Here is a 20,341-nt window from a genome sequence, read left to right as displayed (position 1 = left end):
TGGGGGGCACAGCTAATAATACTGTAATAGTGGGGGGGCACAACTAATAATACTGTAATAGTGGGGGGCCACAACTAATAATACTGTAATAGTGGGGGGCACAGCTAATAATACTGTAATAGTGGGGGGCACAGCTAATAATACTGTAATACTGGGGGGCACAACTAATAATACTGTAATAGTGGGGGGCACAGCTAATAATACTGTAATAGTGGGGGGCACAACTAATAATACTGTAATAGTGGGGGCACAACTAATAATACTGTAATAGTGGGGGGCACAACTAATAATACTGTAATAGTGGGGGGCACAGCTAATAATACTGTAATAGTGGGGGGCACAGCTAATAATACTGTAATAGTGGGGGGCACAACTAATAATACTGTAATAGTGGGGGGCACAGCTAATAATACTGTAATAGTGGGGGCACAACTAATAATACTGTAATAGTGGGGGCACAACTAATAATACTGTAATAGTGGGGGCACAACTAATAATACTGTAATAGTGGGGGGTACAACTAATAATACTGTAATAGTAGGGGCACAGCTAATAATACTGTAATAGTGGGGGGGGCACACCTAATAATACTGTAATAGTGGGGGCACAACTAATAATACTGTAATAGTGGGGGCACAGCTAATAATACTGTAATAGTGGGGGGCACAACTAATAATACTGTAATAGTGGGGGGCACAACTAATAATACTGTAATAGTGGGGGGCACAGCTAATAATACTGTAATAGTGGGGGCACAGCTAATAATACTGCAGTAGTGGGGGGCACAGCTAATAATACTGTAATAGTGGGGGGCACAGCTAATAATACTGTAATAGTGGGGGGGGCACAACTAATAATACTGTAATAGTGGGGGGCACAGCTAATAATACAGTAATAGTGAGGAGCACAACTAATAATACTGTAATAGTGGGGGGCACAACTAATAATACTGTAATAGTGGGGGGCACAGCTAATAATACTGTAATAGTGGGGGGCACAACTGATAATACTGTAATAGTGGGGGGCACAACTAATAATACTGTAATAGTGTGGGGGGGTACAGCTAATAATACTGTAATAGTGGGGGGCACAGCTAATAATACTGTAATAGTGGGGGGCACAACTGATAATACTGTAATAGTGGGGGGCACAGCTAATAATACTGTAGTAGTGGGGGGCACAACTAATAATACTGTAATAGTGGGGGGCACAACTAATAATACTGTAATAGTGGGGGCACAACTAATAATACTGTAATAGTGGGGGGGCACAACTAATAATACTGTAGTAGTGGGGGGCACAGCTAATAATACTGTAATAGTGGGGGGCACAGCTAATAATACTGTAATAGTGGGGGGCACAGCTAATAATACTGTAATAGTGGGGGGTACAGCTAATAATACTGTAATAGTGGGGGGAACAACTAATAATACTGTAATAGTGGGGGCACAGCTAATAATACTGTAATAGTAGGGGGCACAGCTAATAATACTGTAATAGTGGGGGGTACAGCTAATAATACTGTAATAGTGGGGGGCACAACTAATAATACTGTAATAGTGGGGGGCACAACTAATAATACTGTAATAGTGGGGGAACAACTAATAATACTGTAATAGTGGGGGGCACAACTAATAATACTGTAATAGTGGGTGGGCACAGCTAATAATACTGTAATAGTGGGGGGCACAGCTAATAATACTGTAATAGTGGGGGGGCACAACTAATAATACTGTAATAGTGGGGGGGGCACAGCTAATAATACTGTAATAGTGGGGCACAACTAAATACTGTAATAGAGGGGGGCACAACTAATAATACTGTAATAGTGGGGGGCACAAGCTAATAATACTGTATAGTGGGGCACAGTAATAATACTGTAATAGTGGGGGGCACAGCTAATAATACTGTAATAGTGGGGGCACAGCTAATAATACTGTAATAGTGGGGGGCACAGCTAATAATACTGTTATAGTGGGGGCACAGCTAATAATACTGTAATAGTGGGGGGCACAGCTAATAATACTGTAGTACTGGGGGGCACAACTAATAATACTGTAATAGTGGCGGGCACAGCTAATAATACTGTAATAGTGGGGCACAGCTAATAATACTGTAATAGTGGGGGCACAACTAATAATACTGTAATAGTGGGGCACAGCTAATAATACTGTAATAGTGGGGGCACAACTAATAATACTGTAAGTGGGGGCACAGCTAATAATACTGTAGTACTGGGGGGCACAACTAATAATACTGTAGTACTGGGGGGCACAACTAATAATACTGTAATAGTGGGGCACAGCTAATAATACTGTAATAGTGGGGGGCACAGCTAATAATACTGTAATAGTGGGGGGGCACAACTAATAATACTGTAATAGTGGGGGGCACAACTAATAATACTGTAATAGTGGGGCACAACTAATAATACTGTAATAGTGGGGGGCACAACTAATAATACTGTAATAGTGGGGGCACAGCTAATAATACTGTAATAGTGGGGGCACAGCTAATAATACTGTAATAGTGGGGGCACAGCTAATAATACTGTAATAGTGGGGGCACAACTAATAATACTGTAATAGTGGGGGGCACAACTGATAATACTGTAATAGTGGGGGGCACAACTAATAATACTGTAATAGTGGGGGGCACAACTGATAATACTGTAATAGTGGGGGGCACAGCTAATAATACTGTAATAGTGGGGGGGGCACAGCTAATAATACTGTAGTAGTGGGGGGCACAGCTAATAATACTGTAATAGTGGGGGGCACAGCTAATAATACTGTAATAGTGGGGGGCACAGCTAATAATACTGTAGTAGTGGGGGGCACAACTAATAACACTGTAATAATGTGGGGGGGCACAGCTAATAATACTGTAATAGTGGGGGGCACAGCTAATAATACTGTAATAGTGGGGGGCACAGCTAATAATACTGTAATAGTGGGGGGGCACAGCTAATAATAATGTAATAGTGGGGGGCACAGCTAATAATACTGTAATAGTGGGGGGGCACAGCTAATAATACTGTAATAGTGGGGGGCACAACTAATAATACTGTAATAGTGGGGGGGGGCACAGCTAATAATACTGTAATAGTGGGGGGCACAACTAATAATACTGTAATAGTGGGGGGCACAGCTAATAATACTGTAATAGTGTGGGGGGGCACAGCTAATAATACTGTAATAGTGGGGGCCAAACTAATAATACTGTAATAGTGGGGGGCAAACTAATAATACTGTAATAGTGGGGGGCACAACTAATAATACTGTAATAGTGGGGGCACAGCTAATAATACTGTATTAGTGGGGGCACAACTAATAATACTGTAATAGTGGGGGGCACAGCTAATAATACTGTAATAGTGGGGGGCACAGCTAATAATACTGTACTAGTGGGGGGCACAGCTAATAATACTGTAATAGTGGGGGGCACAGCTAATAATACTGTAATAGTGGGGGCACAACTAATAATACTGTAATAGTGGGGGCACAGCTAATAATACTGTAATAGTGGGGGCACAGCTAATAATACTGTAATAGTGGGGGGCACAGCTAATAATACTGTAATAGTGGGGGGCACAACCTAATAATACTGTAATAGTGGGGGGCACAGCTAATAATACTGTAAGTAGTGGGGGGCACAGCTAATAATACTGTAATAGTGGGGGGCACAGCTAATAATACTGTAATAGTGGGGCACAGCTAATAATACTGTAATAGTGGGGGGCACAGCTAATAATACTGTAATAGTGGGGGGCACAACTAATAATACTGTAATAGTGGGGGGCACAGCTAATAATACTAGTAATAGTGGGGGGCACAACTAATAATACTGTAATAGTGGGGGCACAAGCTAATAATACTGTAATAGTGGGGGGGCCCAACTAATAATACTGTAATAGTGGGGGGCACAGCTAATAATACTGTAGTAGTGGGGGGCACAGCTAATAATACTGTAATAGTGGGGGGTCACAGCTAATAATACTGTAATAGTGGGGGCAACAGCTAATAATACTGTAGTAGTGGGGGGCACAACTAATAATACTGTAATAGTGGGGGGCACAGCTAATAATACTGTAATAGTGGGGGGCACAGCTAATAATACTGTAATAGTGGGGGGCACAGCTAATAATACTGTAATAGTGGGGGGCACAGCTAATAATACTGTAATAGTGGGGGGGCACAGCTAATAATACTGTAATAGTGGGGGGGCACCAGCTAATAATACTGTAATAGTGGGGGGCTACAGCCTAATAATAATGTAATAGTGGGGGGGCACAGCTAATAATACTGTAATAGTGGGGCCAAGCTAATAATACTGTAATAGTGGGGGGCACAACTAATAATACTGTAATAGTGGGGGCACAGCTAATAATACTGTAATAGTGGGGGGCACAGCTAATAATACTGTATAGTGGGGGCACAACTAATAATACTGTAATAGTGGGGGGCACAGCTAATAATACTGTAATAGTGGGGGCACAGCTAATAATACTGTAATAGTGGGGTGCACAGCTAATAATACTGTAATAGTGGTGGGGCACAACTAATAATACTGTAATAGTGGGGGCACAGCTAATACTACTGAAGTGGGGGCACAGATTAATACTGTAATAGTGGGGGCACAACTAATAATACTGTAATAGTGGGGGCACAGACTAATAATACTGTAATAGTGGGGGCACACTAATAATACTGTAGTAGTGGGGGGGCACAGCTAATAATACTGTAGTAGTGGGGGCACAGCTAATAATACTGTAATAGTGGGGGGCACAGCTAATAATACTGTAGTAGTGGGGGGCACAGCTAATAATACTGTAATAGTGGGGGGCACAGCTAATAATACTGTAATAGTGGGGCACAACTAATAATACTGTAATAGTGGGGCACAGCTAATAATACTGTAATAGTGGGGGGCACAACTAATAATACTGTAATAGTGGGGGGCACAGCTAATAATACTGTAGTACTGGGGGGCACAACTAATAATACTGTAGTACTGGGGGGCACAACTAATAATACTGTAATAGTGGGGGCACAGCTAATAATACTGTAATAGTGGGGGGCACAACTAATAATACTGTAATAGTGGGGGCACAGCTAATAATACTGTAATAGTGGGGGGCACAACTAATAATACTGTAATAGTGGGGGGCACAACTAATAATACTGTAATAGTGGGGGGCACAGCTAATAATACTGTAATAGTGGGGCACAGCTAATAATACTGTAATAGTGGGGGGGGGCACAGCTAATAATACTGTAATAGTGGGGGGCACAACTAATAATACTGTAATAGTGGGGGCACAGCTAATAATACTGTAATAGTGGGGGCACAGCTAATAATACTGTAATAGTGGGGGGCACAGCTAATAATACTGTAATAGTGGGGGGCACAGCTAATAATACTGTAATAGTGGGGGGCAAACAAATAATACTGTAATAGTGGGGGCACAGCTAATAATACTGTAAGTAGTGGGGGGCACAGCTAATAATACTGTAATAGTGGGGCCACAGCAAATAATACTTAAGTAGCTGGGGGGCACAAGCTAATAATACTGTAATAGTGGGGGCACAGCTAATAATACTGTAATAGTGGGGGCACCAGCTAATAATACTGTAATAGTTGGGGGGGCACAACTAATAATACTGTAATAGGGGGGGGCACACCTAATAATATTGTAATAGTGGGGGCACAACTAATAATACTGTTAATAGTGGGGGGGCACAACTAATAATACTGTAATAGTGGGGGCACAACTAATAATACTGTAATAGTGGGGGGCACAACTAATAATACTGTAGTAGTGGGGGGCACAGCTAATAATACTGTAATAGTGGGGGGCACAACTAATAATACTGTAATAGTGGGGGCACAACTAATAATACTGTAATAGTGGGGGGCACAACTAATAATACTGTAATAGTGGGGGGCACAACTGATAATACTGTAATAGTGGGGGGCACAGCTAATAATACTGTAGTACTGGGGGGCACAACTAATAATACTGTAGTACTGGGGGGCACAACTAATAATACTGTAATAGTGGGGGCACAGCTAATAATACTGTAATAGTGGGGGGCACAACTAATAATACTGTAATAGTGGGGCACAGCTAATAATACTGTAATAGTGGGGCACAGCTAATAATACTGTAATAGTGGGGGGGGCACAGCTAATAATACTGTAATAGTGGGGGCACAACTAATAATACTGTAATAGTGGGGCACAGCTAATAATACTGTAATAGTGGGGCACAGCTAATAATACTGTAGTACTGGGGGGCACAACTAATAATACTGTAATAGTGGGGCACAGCTAATAATACTGTAGTAGTGGGGGGCACAGCTAATAATACTGTAATAGTGGGGGCACAGCTAATAATACTGTAGTACTGGGGGGCACAGCTAATAATACTGTAATAGTGGGGGCACAGCTAATAATACTGTAATAGTGGGGGGCACAGCTAATAATACTGTAATAGTGGGGGCACAACTAATAATACTGTAATAGTGGGGGCACAGCTAATAATACTGTAATAGTGGGGGGCACAACTAATAATACTGTAATAGTGGGGGCACAACTAATAATACTGTAATAGTGGGGGGCACAGCTAATAATACTGTATTAGTGGGGGCACAACTAATAATACTGTAATAGTGGGGGGCACAGCTAATAATACTGTAATAGTGGGGGCACAGCTAATAATACTGTAATAGTGGGGGCACAGCTAATAATACTGTAGTAGTGGGGGGCACAACTGATAATACTGTAATAGTGGGGGCACAACTAATAATACTGTAATAGTGGGGGGCACAGCTAATAATACTGTATTAGTGGGGGCACAACTAATAATACTGTAATAGTGGGGGGCACAGCTAATAATACTGTAATAGTGGGGGCACAGCTAATAATACTGTAATAGTGGGGGCACAGCTAATAATACTGTAATAGTGGGGGCACAGCTAATAATACTGTAATAGTGGGGCACAGCTAATAATACTGTAATAGTGGGGGGCACAGCTAATAATACTGTAGTAGTGGGGGGCACAGCTAATAATACTGTAATAGTGGGGGGCACAGCTAATAATACTGTAATAGTGGGGGGCACAGCTAATAATACTGTAATAGTGGGGGGGGCACAGCTAATAATACTGTAATAGTGGGGGCACAGCTAATAATACTGTAATAGTGGGGCACAGCTAATAATACTGTAATAGTGGGGGCACAACTAATAATACTGTAATAGTGGGGCACAGCTAATAATACTGTAATAGTGGGGCACAGCTAATAATACTGTAGTACTGGGGGGCACAACTAATAATACTGTAATAGTGGGGCACAGCTAATAATACTGTAGTAGTGGGGGGCACAGCTAATAATACTGTAATAGTGGGGGCACAGCTAATAATACTGTAGTACTGGGGGGCACAGCTAATAATACTGTAATAGTGGGGGCACAGCTAATAATACTGTAATAGTGGGGGGCACAGCTAATAATACTGTAATAGTGGGGGGGGCACAACTAATAATACTGTAATAGTGGGGGGCACAACTAATAATACTGTAATAGTGGGGCACAACTAATAATACTGTAATAGTGGGGGGCACAACTAATAATACTGTAATAGTGGGGGCACAACTAATAATACTGTAATAGTGGGGGGCACAACTAATAATACTGTAGTAGTGGGGGGCACAGCTAATAATACTGTAATAGTGGGGGGCACAACTAATAATACTGTAATAGTGGGGGCACAACTAATAATACTGTAATAGTGGGGGGCACAACTAATAATACTGTAATAGTGGGGGGCACAACTGATAATACTGTAATAGTGGGGGGCACAGCTAATAATACTGTAGTACTGGGGGGCACAACTAATAATACTGTAGTACTGGGGGGCACAACTAATAATACTGTAATAGTGGGGGCACAGCTAATAATACTGTAATAGTGGGGGGCACAACTAATAATACTGTAATAGTGGGGCACAGCTAATAATACTGTAATAGTGGGGCACAGCTAATAATACTGTAATAGTGGGGGGGGCACAGCTAATAATACTGTAATAGTGGGGGCACAACTAATAATACTGTAATAGTGGGGCACAGCTAATAATACTGTAATAGTGGGGCACAGCTAATAATACTGTAGTACTGGGGGGCACAACTAATAATACTGTAATAGTGGGGCACAGCTAATAATACTGTAGTAGTGGGGGGCACAGCTAATAATACTGTAATAGTGGGGGCACAGCTAATAATACTGTAGTACTGGGGGGCACAGCTAATAATACTGTAATAGTGGGGGCACAACTAATAATACTGTAATAGTGGGGGGCACAACTAATAATACTGTAATAGTGGGGGGCACAACTGATAATACTGTAATAGTGGGGGGCACAGCTAATAATACTGTAATAGTGGGGGGCACAGCTAATAATACTGTAATAGTGGGGGGCACAACTAATAATACTGTAATAGTGGGGGGCACAACTAATAATACTGTAATAGTGGGGGGGGGGCACAGCTAATAATACTGTAATAGTGGGGGGCACAGCTAATAATACTGTAATAGTGGGGGGTTCAGCTAATAATACTGTAATAGTGGGGGCACAGCTAATAATACTGTAATAGTGGGGGGCACAGCTAATAATACTGTAATAGTGGGGGGCACAGCTAATAATACTGTAATAGTGGGGGGCACAGCTAATAATACTGTAGTAGTGGGGGGCACAACTAATAACACTGTAATAATGTGGGGGGGCACAGCTAATAATACTGTAATAGTGGGGGGCACAGCTAATAATACTGTAATAGTGGGGGGCACAACTAATAATACTGTAATAGTAGGGGGGCACAGCTAATAATACTGTAATAGTGGGGGGCACAGCTAATAATACTGTAATAGTGGGGGGCACAGCTAATAATACTGTAATAGTGTGGGGGGGCACAGCTAATAATACTGTAATAGTGGGGGGCAAAACTAATAATACTGTAATAGTGGGGGGCACAACTAATAATACTGTAATAGTGGGGGGCACAACTAATAATACTGTAATAGTGGGGGGCACAGCTAATAATACTGTAGTACTGGGGGGCACAGCTAATAATACTGTAATAGTGGGGGGGGCACAGCTAATAATACTGTAATAGTGGGGGGCACAACTAATAATACTGTAATAGTGGGGGGCACAGCTAATAATACTGTAGTAGTGGGGGGCACAGCTAATAATACTGTAGTAGTGGGGGGCACAGCTAATAATCCTGTAATAGTGGGGGGCACAGCTAATAATACTGTAATAGTGGGGGGCACAACTAATAATACTGTAATAGTGGGGGGCACAGCTGATAATACTGTAATAGTGGGGGCACAACTAATAATACTGTAATAGTGGGGGCACAGCTGATAATACTGTAATAGTGGGGGCACAGCTAATAATACTGTAATAGTGGGGGCACAGCTAATAATACTGTAATAGTGGGGGCACAACTAATAATACTGTAATAGTGGGGGGCACAGCTAATAATACTGTAATAGTGGGGGCACAACTAATAATACTGTAATAGTGGGGGCACAACTAATAATCCTGTAATAGTGGGGGGCACAACTAATAATACTGTAATAGTGGGGGGCACAGCTAATAATACTGTAATAGTGGGGGCACAGCTAATAATACTGTAATAGTGGGGGCACAACTAATAATACTGTAATAGTGGGGGGCACAGCTAATAATACTGTAATAGTGGGGGCACAACTAATAATACTGTAATAGTGGGGGGCACAGCTAATAATACTGTAATAGTGGGGGGCACAACTAATAATACTGTAATAGTGGGCGGCACAGCTAATAATACTGTAATAGTGGGGGGCACAGCTATTAATACTGTAATAGTGGGGGCACAGCTAATAATACTGTAATAGTGGGGGGAACAGCTAATAATACTGTAATAGTGGGGGGCACAGCTAATAATACTGTAATAGTGGGGGCACAGCTAATAATACTGTAATAGTGGGGGGCACAGCTAATAATACTGTAATAGTGGGGGGCACAGCTGATAATACTGTAATAGTGGGGGCACAGCTAATAATACTGTAATAGTGGGGGGCACAGCTAATAATACTGTAATAGTGGGGGGCACAACTAATAATACTGTAATAGTGGGGGGCACAGCTAATAATACTGTAATAGTGGGGGCACAGCTGATAATACTGTAATAGTGGGGGGCACAACTAATAATACTGTAATAGTGGGGGGCACAACTAATAATACTGTAATAGTGGGGGGCACAGCTAATAATACTGTAATAGTGGGGGCACAGCTAATAATACTGTAATAGTGGGGGGCACAGCTAATAATACTGTAATAGTGGGGGGCACAGCTAATAATACTGTAATAGTGGGGGCACAGCTGATAATACTGTAATAGTGGGGGGGCAAACTAATAATACTGTAATAGTGGGGGGGCACAACTAATAATACTGTAATAGTGGGGGGCACAGCTAATAATACTGTAATAGTGGGGGGCACAGCTAATAATACTGTAATAGTGGGGGCACAGCTAATAATACTGTAATAGTGTGGGGCACAACTAATAATACTGTAATATGTGGGGGGCACGCTAATAATACTGTAATAGTGGGGGGCACAGCTAATAATACTGTAATATGTGGGGGGCACAGCTATAATAACTGTAATAGTGGGGGGGCACAGCTAATAATACTGTAATAGTGGGGGCACAGCTAATAATACTGTAATAGTGGGGGGCACAGCTAATAATACTGTAATAGTGGGGGGCCACAGCTAATAATACTGTAATAGTGGGGGGCACAGCTAATAATACTGTAATAGTGGGGGGCACAACTAATAATACTGTATAGTGGGGGGGCACGGCACAACTAATAATACTGTAATAGCTGGGCGGGCACATCTAATAATACTGTACTAGTGGGGGGCACAACTAATAATACTGTAATAGTGGGGGCACAGCTAATAATACTGTAATAGTGGGGGGCACAACCTAATAATACTGTAATAGTGGGGGGCAACAGCTAATAATACTGTAGTACTGGGGGGGGTACAGCTAATAATACTGTAATAGTGGGGGGCACAGCTAATAATACTGTAATAGTGGGGGCCCAAGCTAATAATACTGTAATAGTGGGGGCACAGCTAATAATACTGTAATAGTGGGGGGCACAACTAATAATACTGTAATAGTGGGGGCACAGCTAATAATACTGTAATAGTGGGGGCACAGCTAATAATACTGTAGTACTGGGGGGCACAGCTAATAATACTGTAGTACTGGGGGGGTACAGCTAATAATACTGTAATAGTGGGGCACAGCTAATAATACTGTAATAGTGGGGGCACAGCTAATAATACTGTAATAGTGGGGGGCACAGCTAATAATACTGTAATAGTGGGGGGCACAGCTAATAATACTGTAATAGTGGGGGGCACAACTAATAATACTGTAATAGTGGGGGGGCACAACTAATAATACTGTAATAGTGGGGGCACAGCTGATAATACTGTAATAGTGGGGGGCACAGCTAATAATACTGTAATAGTGGGGGGGCACAACTAATAATACTGTAATAGTGGGGGCACAGCTAATAATACTGTAATAGTGGGGGGCACAACTAATAATACTGTAATAGTGGGGGGGCACAACTAATAATACTGTAATAGGGGGGGCACAGCTAATAATACTGTAATAGTGGGGGGCCACAGCTAATAATACTGTAATAGTGGGGGCACAGCTAATAATACTGTAATAGTGGGGGCACAACTAATAATACTGTAATAGTGGGGGGCACAGCTAATAATACTGTAATAGTGGGGGCACAGCTGATAATACTGTAATAGTGGGGGGGCACAGCTAATAATACTGTAATAGTGGGGGGCACAGCTAATAATACTGTAATAGTGGGGCACAGCTAATAATACTGTAATAGTGGGGGGCACAGCTGATAATACTGTAATAGTGGGGGGCACAACTAATAATACTGTAATAGTGGGGGGCACAACTAATAATACTGTAATAGTGGGGGGCACAGCTAATAATACTGTAATAGTGGGGGCACAACTAATAATACTGTAATAGTGGGGGGCACAGCTAATAATACTGTAATAGTGGGGGCACAACTAATAATACTGTAATAGTGGGGGGCACAGCTAATAATACTGTAATAGTGGGGGCACAGCTAATAATACTGTAATAGTGGGGGGCACAGCTAATAATACTGTAATAGTGGGGGCACAGCTAATAATACTGTAATAGTGGGGGGCACAACTAATAATACTGTAATAGTGGGGGGGCACAGCTAATAATACTGTAATAGTGGGGGGCCACAGCTAATAATACTGTAATAGTGGGTGGGGGCACAGCTATAATACTGTAATAGTGGGGGCACAACTAATAATACTGTAATAGTGGGGGGCACAACTAATAATACTGTAATAGTGGGGGGCACAACTAATAATACTGTAATAGTGGGGGCACAGCTAATAAACTGTAATAGTGGGGGGACACAACTAATAATACTGTAATAGTGGGGGGCACAGCTAATAATACTGTAATAGTGGGGGCACAACTAATAAGACTGTAATAGTGGGGGGCACAGCTAATAATACTGTAATAGTGGGGGCACAGCTAATAATACTGTAATAGTGGGGGGGGCACAGCTAATATACTGTAATAGTGGGGGGCAGCACAGCTAATGAATACTGTAATAGTGGGGCCCAGCTAATAATACTGTAATAGTGGGGGCACAGCTGATAATACTGTAATAGTGGGGGGCACAACTAATAATACTGTAATAGTGGGGGGCACAACTAATAATACTGTAATAGTGGGGGGCACAGCTAATAATACTGTAATAGTGGGGGCACAGCTGATAATACTGTAATAGTGGGGGGCACAGCTAATAATACTGTAATAGTGGGGGGCACAGCTAATAATACTGTAATAGTGGGGGCACAGCTGATAATACTGTAATAGTGGGGGGCACAACTAATAATACTGTAATAGTGGGGGGCACAACTAATAATACTGTAATAGTGGGGGGCACAACTAATAATACTGTAATAGTGGGGGGCACAGCTAATAATACTGTAATAGTGGGGGCACAGCTAATAATACTGTAATAGTGGGGGGGGGCACAGCTAATAATACTGTAATAGTGGGGGGCACAGCTAATAATACTGTAATAGTGGGGGGCACAACTAATAATACTGTAATAGTGGGGGGCACAGCTAATAATACTGTAATAGTGGGGGGCACAGCTAATAATACTGTAATAGTGGGGGCACAGCTAATAATACTGTAGTACTGGGGGCACAGCTAATAATACTGTAGTACTGGGGGGGTACAGCTAATAATACTGTAATAGTGGGGGCACAGCTAATAATACTGTAGTACTGGGGGGCACAGCTAATAATACTGTAGTACTGGGGGGGTACAGCTAATAATACTGTAATAGTGGGGGGCACAGCTAATAATACTGTAATAGTGGGGGGCACAGCTAATAATACTGTAATAGTGGGGGCACAGCTGATAATACTGTAATAGTGGGGGCACAACTAATAATACTGTAATAGTGGGGGCACAACTAATAATACTGTAATAGTGGGGGGCACAACTAATAATACTGTAATAGTGGGGGGTACAGCTAATAATACTGTAATAGTGGGGGCACAGCTAATAATACTGTAATAGTGGGGGCACAACTAATAATACTGTAATAGTGGGGGGCACAACTAATAATACTGTAATAGTGGGGGGTACAGCTAATAATACTGTAATAGTGGGGGGCACAACTAATAATACTGTTATAGTGGGGGCACAACTAATAATACTGTAATAGTGGGGGCACAACTAATAATACTGTAATAGTGGGGGGCACAACTAATAATACTGTAATAGTGGGGGGTACAGCTAATAATACTGTAATAGTGGGGGCACAGCTAATAATACTGTAATAGTGGGGGCACAGCTAATAATACTGTAATAGCGGGGGCACAGCTAATAATACTGTAATAGTGGGGGGGTACAGCTAATAATACTGTAATAGTGGGGGGGCACAGCTAATAATACTGTAATAGTGGGGGGCACAACTAATAATACTGTAATAGTGGGGGGCACAGCTAATAATACTGTAGTACTGGGGGGCACAGCTAATAATACTGTAATAGTGGGGGCACAGCTAATAATACTGTAATAGTGGGGGGCACAGCTAATAATACTGTAATAGTGTGGAGCACAGCTAATAATACTGTAATAGTGGGGGCACAGCTAATAATACTGTAATAGTGGGGGGCACAACTAATAATACTGTAATAGTGGGGGGCACAACTAATAATACTGTAATAGTGGGGGGCACAGCTAATAATACTGTAATAGTGGGGGGGGGCACAGCTAATAATACTGTAATAGTGGGGGGCACAGCTAATAATACTGTAATAGTGGGGGGCACAGCTAATAATACTGTAATAGTGGGGGGCACAGCTAATAATACTGTAATAGTGGGGGGCACAGCTAATAATACTGTAATAGTGGCGGCACAGCTAATAATACTGTAGTACTGGGGGGCACAGCTAATAATACTGTAATAGTGGGGGGGGCACAGCTAATAATACTGTAATAGTGTGGAGCACAGCTAATAATACTGTAATAGTGGGGGGCACAGCTAATAATACTGTAGTAGTGGGGGGCACAGCTAATAATACTGTAATAGTGGGGGGCACAGCTAATAATACTGTAATAGTGGGGGGCACAACTAATAATACTGTAGTACTGGGGAGCACAGCTAATAATACTGTAATAGTGGGGGCACAGCTAATAATACTGTAATAGTGGGGGGCACAGCTATTAATACTGTAATAGTGGGGGGCACAACTAATAATACTGTAATAGTGGGGGCACAGCTAATAATACTGTAATAGTGGGGGGCACAGCTAATAATACTGTAATAGTGGGGGGCACAGCTAATAATACTGTAATAGTGGGGGGCACAACTAATAATACTGTAATAGTGGGGGCACAGCTAATAATACTGTAGTACTGGGGGGCACAGCTAATAATACTGTAATAGTGGGGGCACAGCTAATAATACTGTAGTACTGGGGGGGTACAGCTAATAATACTGTAGTACTGGGGGGTACAGCTAATAATACTGTAGTACTGGGGGGTACAGCTAATAATACTGTAGTACTGGGGGGTACAGCTAATAATACTGTAGTACTGGGGGGTACAGCTAATAATACTGTAGTACTGGGGGGTACAGCTAATAATACTGTAGTACTGGGGGGGGTACAGCTAATAATACTGTAGTACTGGGGGGTACAGCTAATAATACTGTAGTACTGGGGGGTACAGCTAATAATACTGTAGTACTGGGGGGTACAGCTAATAATACTGTAGTACTGGGGGGTACAGCTAATAATACTGTAGTACTGGGGGGTACAGCTAATAATACTGTAGTAGTGGGGGGCACAGCTAATAATACTGTAGTACTGGGGGGTACAGCTAATAATACTGTAGTACTGGGGGGCACAGCTAATAATACTGTAGTACTGGGGGGTACAGCTAATAATACTGTAGTACTGGGGGGCACAGCTAATAATACTGTAGTACTGGGGGGCACAGCTAATAATACTGTAGTACTGGGGGGTACAGCTAATAATACTGTAGTACTGGGGGGTACAGCTAATAATACTGTAGTACTGGGGGGCACAGCTAATAATACTGTAGTACTGGGGGGTACAGCTAATAATACTGTAGTACTGGGGGGCACAACTAATAATACTGTAATAGTGGGGGGTACAGCTAATAATACTGTAGTACTGGGGGGTACAGCTAATAATACTGTATTACTGGGGGGTACAGCTAATAATACTGTAGTACTGGGGGGTACAGCTAATAATACTGTAGTACTGGGGGGTACAGCTAATAATACTGTAGTACTGGGGGGTACAGCTAATAATACTGTAGTACTGGGGGGCACAGCTAATAATACTGTAGTACTGGGGGGTACAGCTAATAATACTGTAGTACTGGGGGGTACAGCTAATAATACTGTAGTACTGGGGGGCACAGCTAATAATACTGTAGTACTGGGGGGTACAGCTAATAATACTGTAATAGTGGGGGGGGGCACAACTAATAATACTGTAGTACTGGGGGGTACAGCTAATAATACTGTAGTACTGGGGGGTACAGCTAATAATACTGTAGTACTGGGGGGGCACAGCTAATAATACTGTAGTACTGGGGGGGCACAGCTAATAATACTGTAGTACTGGGGGGCACAGCTAATAATACTGTAGTACTGGGGGGTACAGCTAATAATACTGTAGTACTGGGGGGTACAGCAGGGTCCCTGAGGAAGCCGCTAGATGGCAGAACGCGTGGGGGTATTTCTTATCCCATCTGACTCTCATTCTCTTGGACTGCATATGGTGATCTTTTCCAATTTTTTTCTATTCTCCATTTTTTGTGGTTATATTTTGTTTTCCCGGGTCTCTGTGTAGGTAGAGATGTTGGATTTGTGTTATTGTACATACAGTCTATGGTCAGAGTGGAAGATTAGTCCTGGCCGGAACGCCAGCAGGACTTATGGGGACATTTTAGAGCCCACTAGCTTTATATATATAACGGATATATAACATTATATCATTACCCATATAGTAGCAGCATTTACCACTTATACTACATGCACCTCGACCCCCAGACTCCTCCCATCTTCCCCACTGAGCGCCCCCGACCTCCAGACTCCTCCTATCTACCCCACCGAGGGCCTCAGACCCCCAGGCTCCTCCCATCTACCACACTGAGGGCCCGACCCCCAGGCTCCTCCCATCTACCCCACTGAGGGCCCATTCATCTATCACCTCCTGGATCTCACCTGAGTCTATGAGGGCACCCCAACCCCTAGACTTCTCCCATCTACCCCACTAAGGTCCCCAACCCCTAGACTCCTCCCATCTACCCCACTGAGGGCCTCAGACCCCCAGGCTCCTCCCATTTACCACACTGAGGGCCCGACCCCCAGGCTCCTCCCATCTACCCCACTGAGGGCCCATTCATCTATCACCTCCTGGATCTCACCTGAGTCTATGAGGGCACCCCAACCCCTAGACTTCTCCCATCTACCCCACTAAGGTCCCCAACCCCTAGACTCCTCCCATCTACCCCACTGAGGGCCTCAGACCCCCAGGCTCCTCCCATTTACCACACTGAGGGCCCGACCCCCAGGCTCCTCCCATCTACCCCACTGAGGGCCTCATTCATCTATCACTCATAGTCTTCCTCTCTGGAGGACCTCAGTGTCCCTGTGGGTCGCCTCCAGGATCAGCAGGACATTTTCCTAGCTCTCCCTAATGACTGGCGCTCAGACCTTTTGAATCTTATGGCGCCTCATGTGTGGGGGTCACATGGTACTGGAGAGAAGCAGCCACTAGGAGGCGGCAGTGTACATCATGGAGGGGGCTCATATACTGTAGCATCATCTGGTTGGGAGGACAGAGATGGTGGACGTTACCACGGTGGATGTTAAAGAGACAGTGGCTGCGATTTCATAGTACGGCGTCCATTCTGAGATCATTGTGATGGGATTAAAGTAAAACATTTCCACCACGTATTTCCGGAAGGAGCTGAGGTACGGCCGCGTCCAACTTAACACAACAGATGACGGCCCCAGAGGGTAAAGCACCAAGTCCCGGACTCCAGGGGGTTCTGCAGGTGGAAGAGAGGTCAGAGCGTTAATGGAGACCATGAAGGGGCCCCAGTACATGCCATGTGTATATCAAACTACACCAAAATTATATATGGAAGAAATATGAAAAGGAGTCAACCACTGATTACAGAAATAGATGTTTATTTAATCAATCACAGAAAAACAAGACCTGGGGAGGTGGGGGGGGGGGGGGGCAGTGGACTGGGACCTGTGTGGCATACCGCTAACAATATTTGTCATCCATATGTACTTCTTTATCTGTATGTGATTCCTATCAGCGTACTGTAGCAACTGGCACTAGCACTTTTGTATTATGCTGGATGAATTATACAGTTTACAAAATGATGTATATGGATGCACTGACACTTCAAACAACTTGTCCCAGCAGCGTGGTCTCCCACCTCCCCAGGTCTTGTGTTTAATCTTTTTTTCTGTGATTGATTAAATAAACATCTATTTCTGTAATCAGTGATTGACTCATTTTCATATTTGAGGTCTTCCATATATAATTTTGGTGGTTTGGTTTACAGTCCCCTACATAGTTATTCATCCTGGATCTATAGGTGTTTTCATGTTTATATCAGCTGTATACTGGATTTATGCTTGTATCGGCTGTATACATCTGTGTATCGGCTCTATACTGTACATATGTGTATATTGGCTGTTTACATTTATATATGTATATTGGCTGTATACCATATATATGCTGTATGTGTATATCAACTGTATACCATATATGTGAATATACGCTGTATGTGTACACATATATATATGCATTTCCATAATATACGTGCTGTCCATGTATATAGTCCATAATATACGTGTTGTTATATGTCATTTATTCATAACAGGCAGGCAGGAGTTCCTTGCATTTCATTGAAGATGTAAAAGTTTGGTGGAATAGTTACAGACTAGGCACCTGGACATGTCCGGACACTGCTGCAGAGATTCTGTAAGTTCTCTCACATCTAAGCAGCTATAAACTACTACAGTCCCATCTGACATAGATAGAATGTCTCAGCAGTGTCAGACCAGTCACAATACCTGTTGAGAGTACAAGCTTAACTTTTAAAGAGGCACGGTGACAGCTCTCATCATGGAAGAGGCACGGTGACAGCTCTCATCATGGAAGAGGCACGGTGACAGCTCTCATCATGGAAGAGGCACAGTGACAGCTCTCATCATGGAAGAGGCACGGTGACAACTCTCATCATGGAAGAGGCACGGTGACAACTCTCATCATGGAAGAGGCACGGTGACAGCTCTCATCATGGAAGAGGCACAGTGACAGCTCTCATCATGGAAGAGGCACGGTGACAACTCTCATCATGGAAGAGGCACGGTGACAGCTCTCATCATGGAAGAGGCACGGTGACAGCTCTCATCATGGAGGCCTATGAGCTGTACTAGGGATGCTTCTTTTCCCACCATGTCTCTAGTTTCTCTGCTAACAGTAAGAGATCCATTGAGTATCGCAACCTGCCTTCAGCTATGAGACTAGTGCCACATGATGACACTTCCAGTACCAAAACCACCAGAAACATGGAGCCGATGAAGATGTTTCAGTCCATGGGTCACAGATGGGGAACGACTGTGAGCCACATATGGTTGATGAACCCCATATGATGGAGTGAGGTGAGGAGAAGGAGCGATGGGGTGAGGCATGGAGGAAGAGGAGGAGCAATGGGGTGAGGCATGGAGGAAGAAGAGGAGCGATGGGGTAAGGCATGGGAAGGAGTAATGGGGTGAGGCATGGAGAAAGAAGAGGAGTGATGGGGTGAGGAATGGAGGAAGAGGAGGAGCAATGGGGTGAGGCAGGGAAGAAGAGGAGGAGCGATGGGGTGAGACTTGGAGGAAGAAGAGGAGCGATGGGGTAAGGCATGGGAAGGAGTAATGGGGTGAGGCATGGAGAAAGAAGAGGAGTGATGGGGTGAGGAATGGAGGAAGAGGAGGAGCAATGGGGTGAGGCAGGGAAGAAGAGGAGGAGCGATGGGGTGAGACTTGGAGGAAGAAGAGGAGCGATGGGGTAAGGCATGGGAAGGAGTAATGGGGTGAGGCATGGAGAAAGAAGAGGAGTGATGGGGTGAGGAATGGAGGAAGAGGAGGAGCAATGGGGTGAGGCAGGGAAGAAGAGGAGGAGCGATGGGGTGAGACTTGGAGGAAGTAGAGGAGCGATGGGGTAAGGTATGGGAAGGAGTAATGGGGTGAGGCATGGAGAAAGAAGAGGAGTGATGGGGTTAGGCATGGAAGAAGAGTAGGAGCAATGGGGTGAGGCATGGAGGAAGAGGAGGAGCAATGGGGTGAGGCAGGGAAGAAGAGGAGGAGCAATGGGGTGAGGCATGGAGGAAGAAGAGGAGCGATGGGGTAAGGCATGGGAAGGAGTAATGGGGTGAGGCATGGAGAAAGAAGAGGAGTGATGGGGTGAGGCATGGAGGAAGAGGAGGAGCAATGGGGTTAGGCATGGAGGAAGAGGAGGAGCAATGGGGTGAGACTTGGAGGAAGAAGAGGAGCGATGGGGTAAGGCATGGGAAGGAGTAATGGGGTGAGGCATGGAGAAAGAAGAGGAGTGATGGGGTGA

General features: G+C 43.7%; 1 protein-coding gene across 9 annotated transcripts in view; it reads right to left on the bottom strand.

Moving 5' to 3' along the window:
- Positions 1-20,341, bottom strand: part of PTPRO (protein tyrosine phosphatase receptor type O) — a 314,106-nt gene that overhangs the window by 119,421 nt on the left and 174,344 nt on the right. For all 9 annotated transcript variants that reach the window (XM_069963523.1, XM_069963520.1, XM_069963516.1 and 6 more), the window contains exon 9: positions 17,569-17,762. In XM_069963523.1, the coding sequence (XP_069819624.1) occupies positions 17,569-17,762 (194 nt within the window). The remainder of the gene's footprint in view (positions 1-17,568; positions 17,763-20,341) is intronic.

This window comes from Dendropsophus ebraccatus, chromosome 1 (assembly GCF_027789765.1).
Source record: "Dendropsophus ebraccatus isolate aDenEbr1 chromosome 1, aDenEbr1.pat, whole genome shotgun sequence".
In the NCBI taxonomy this organism is placed as follows: domain Eukaryota; kingdom Metazoa; phylum Chordata; class Amphibia; order Anura; family Hylidae; genus Dendropsophus; species Dendropsophus ebraccatus.
The sequence above is the reverse complement of the archived record's forward strand: the minus strand, read 5'-3'. Positions and strand labels throughout refer to the sequence as shown.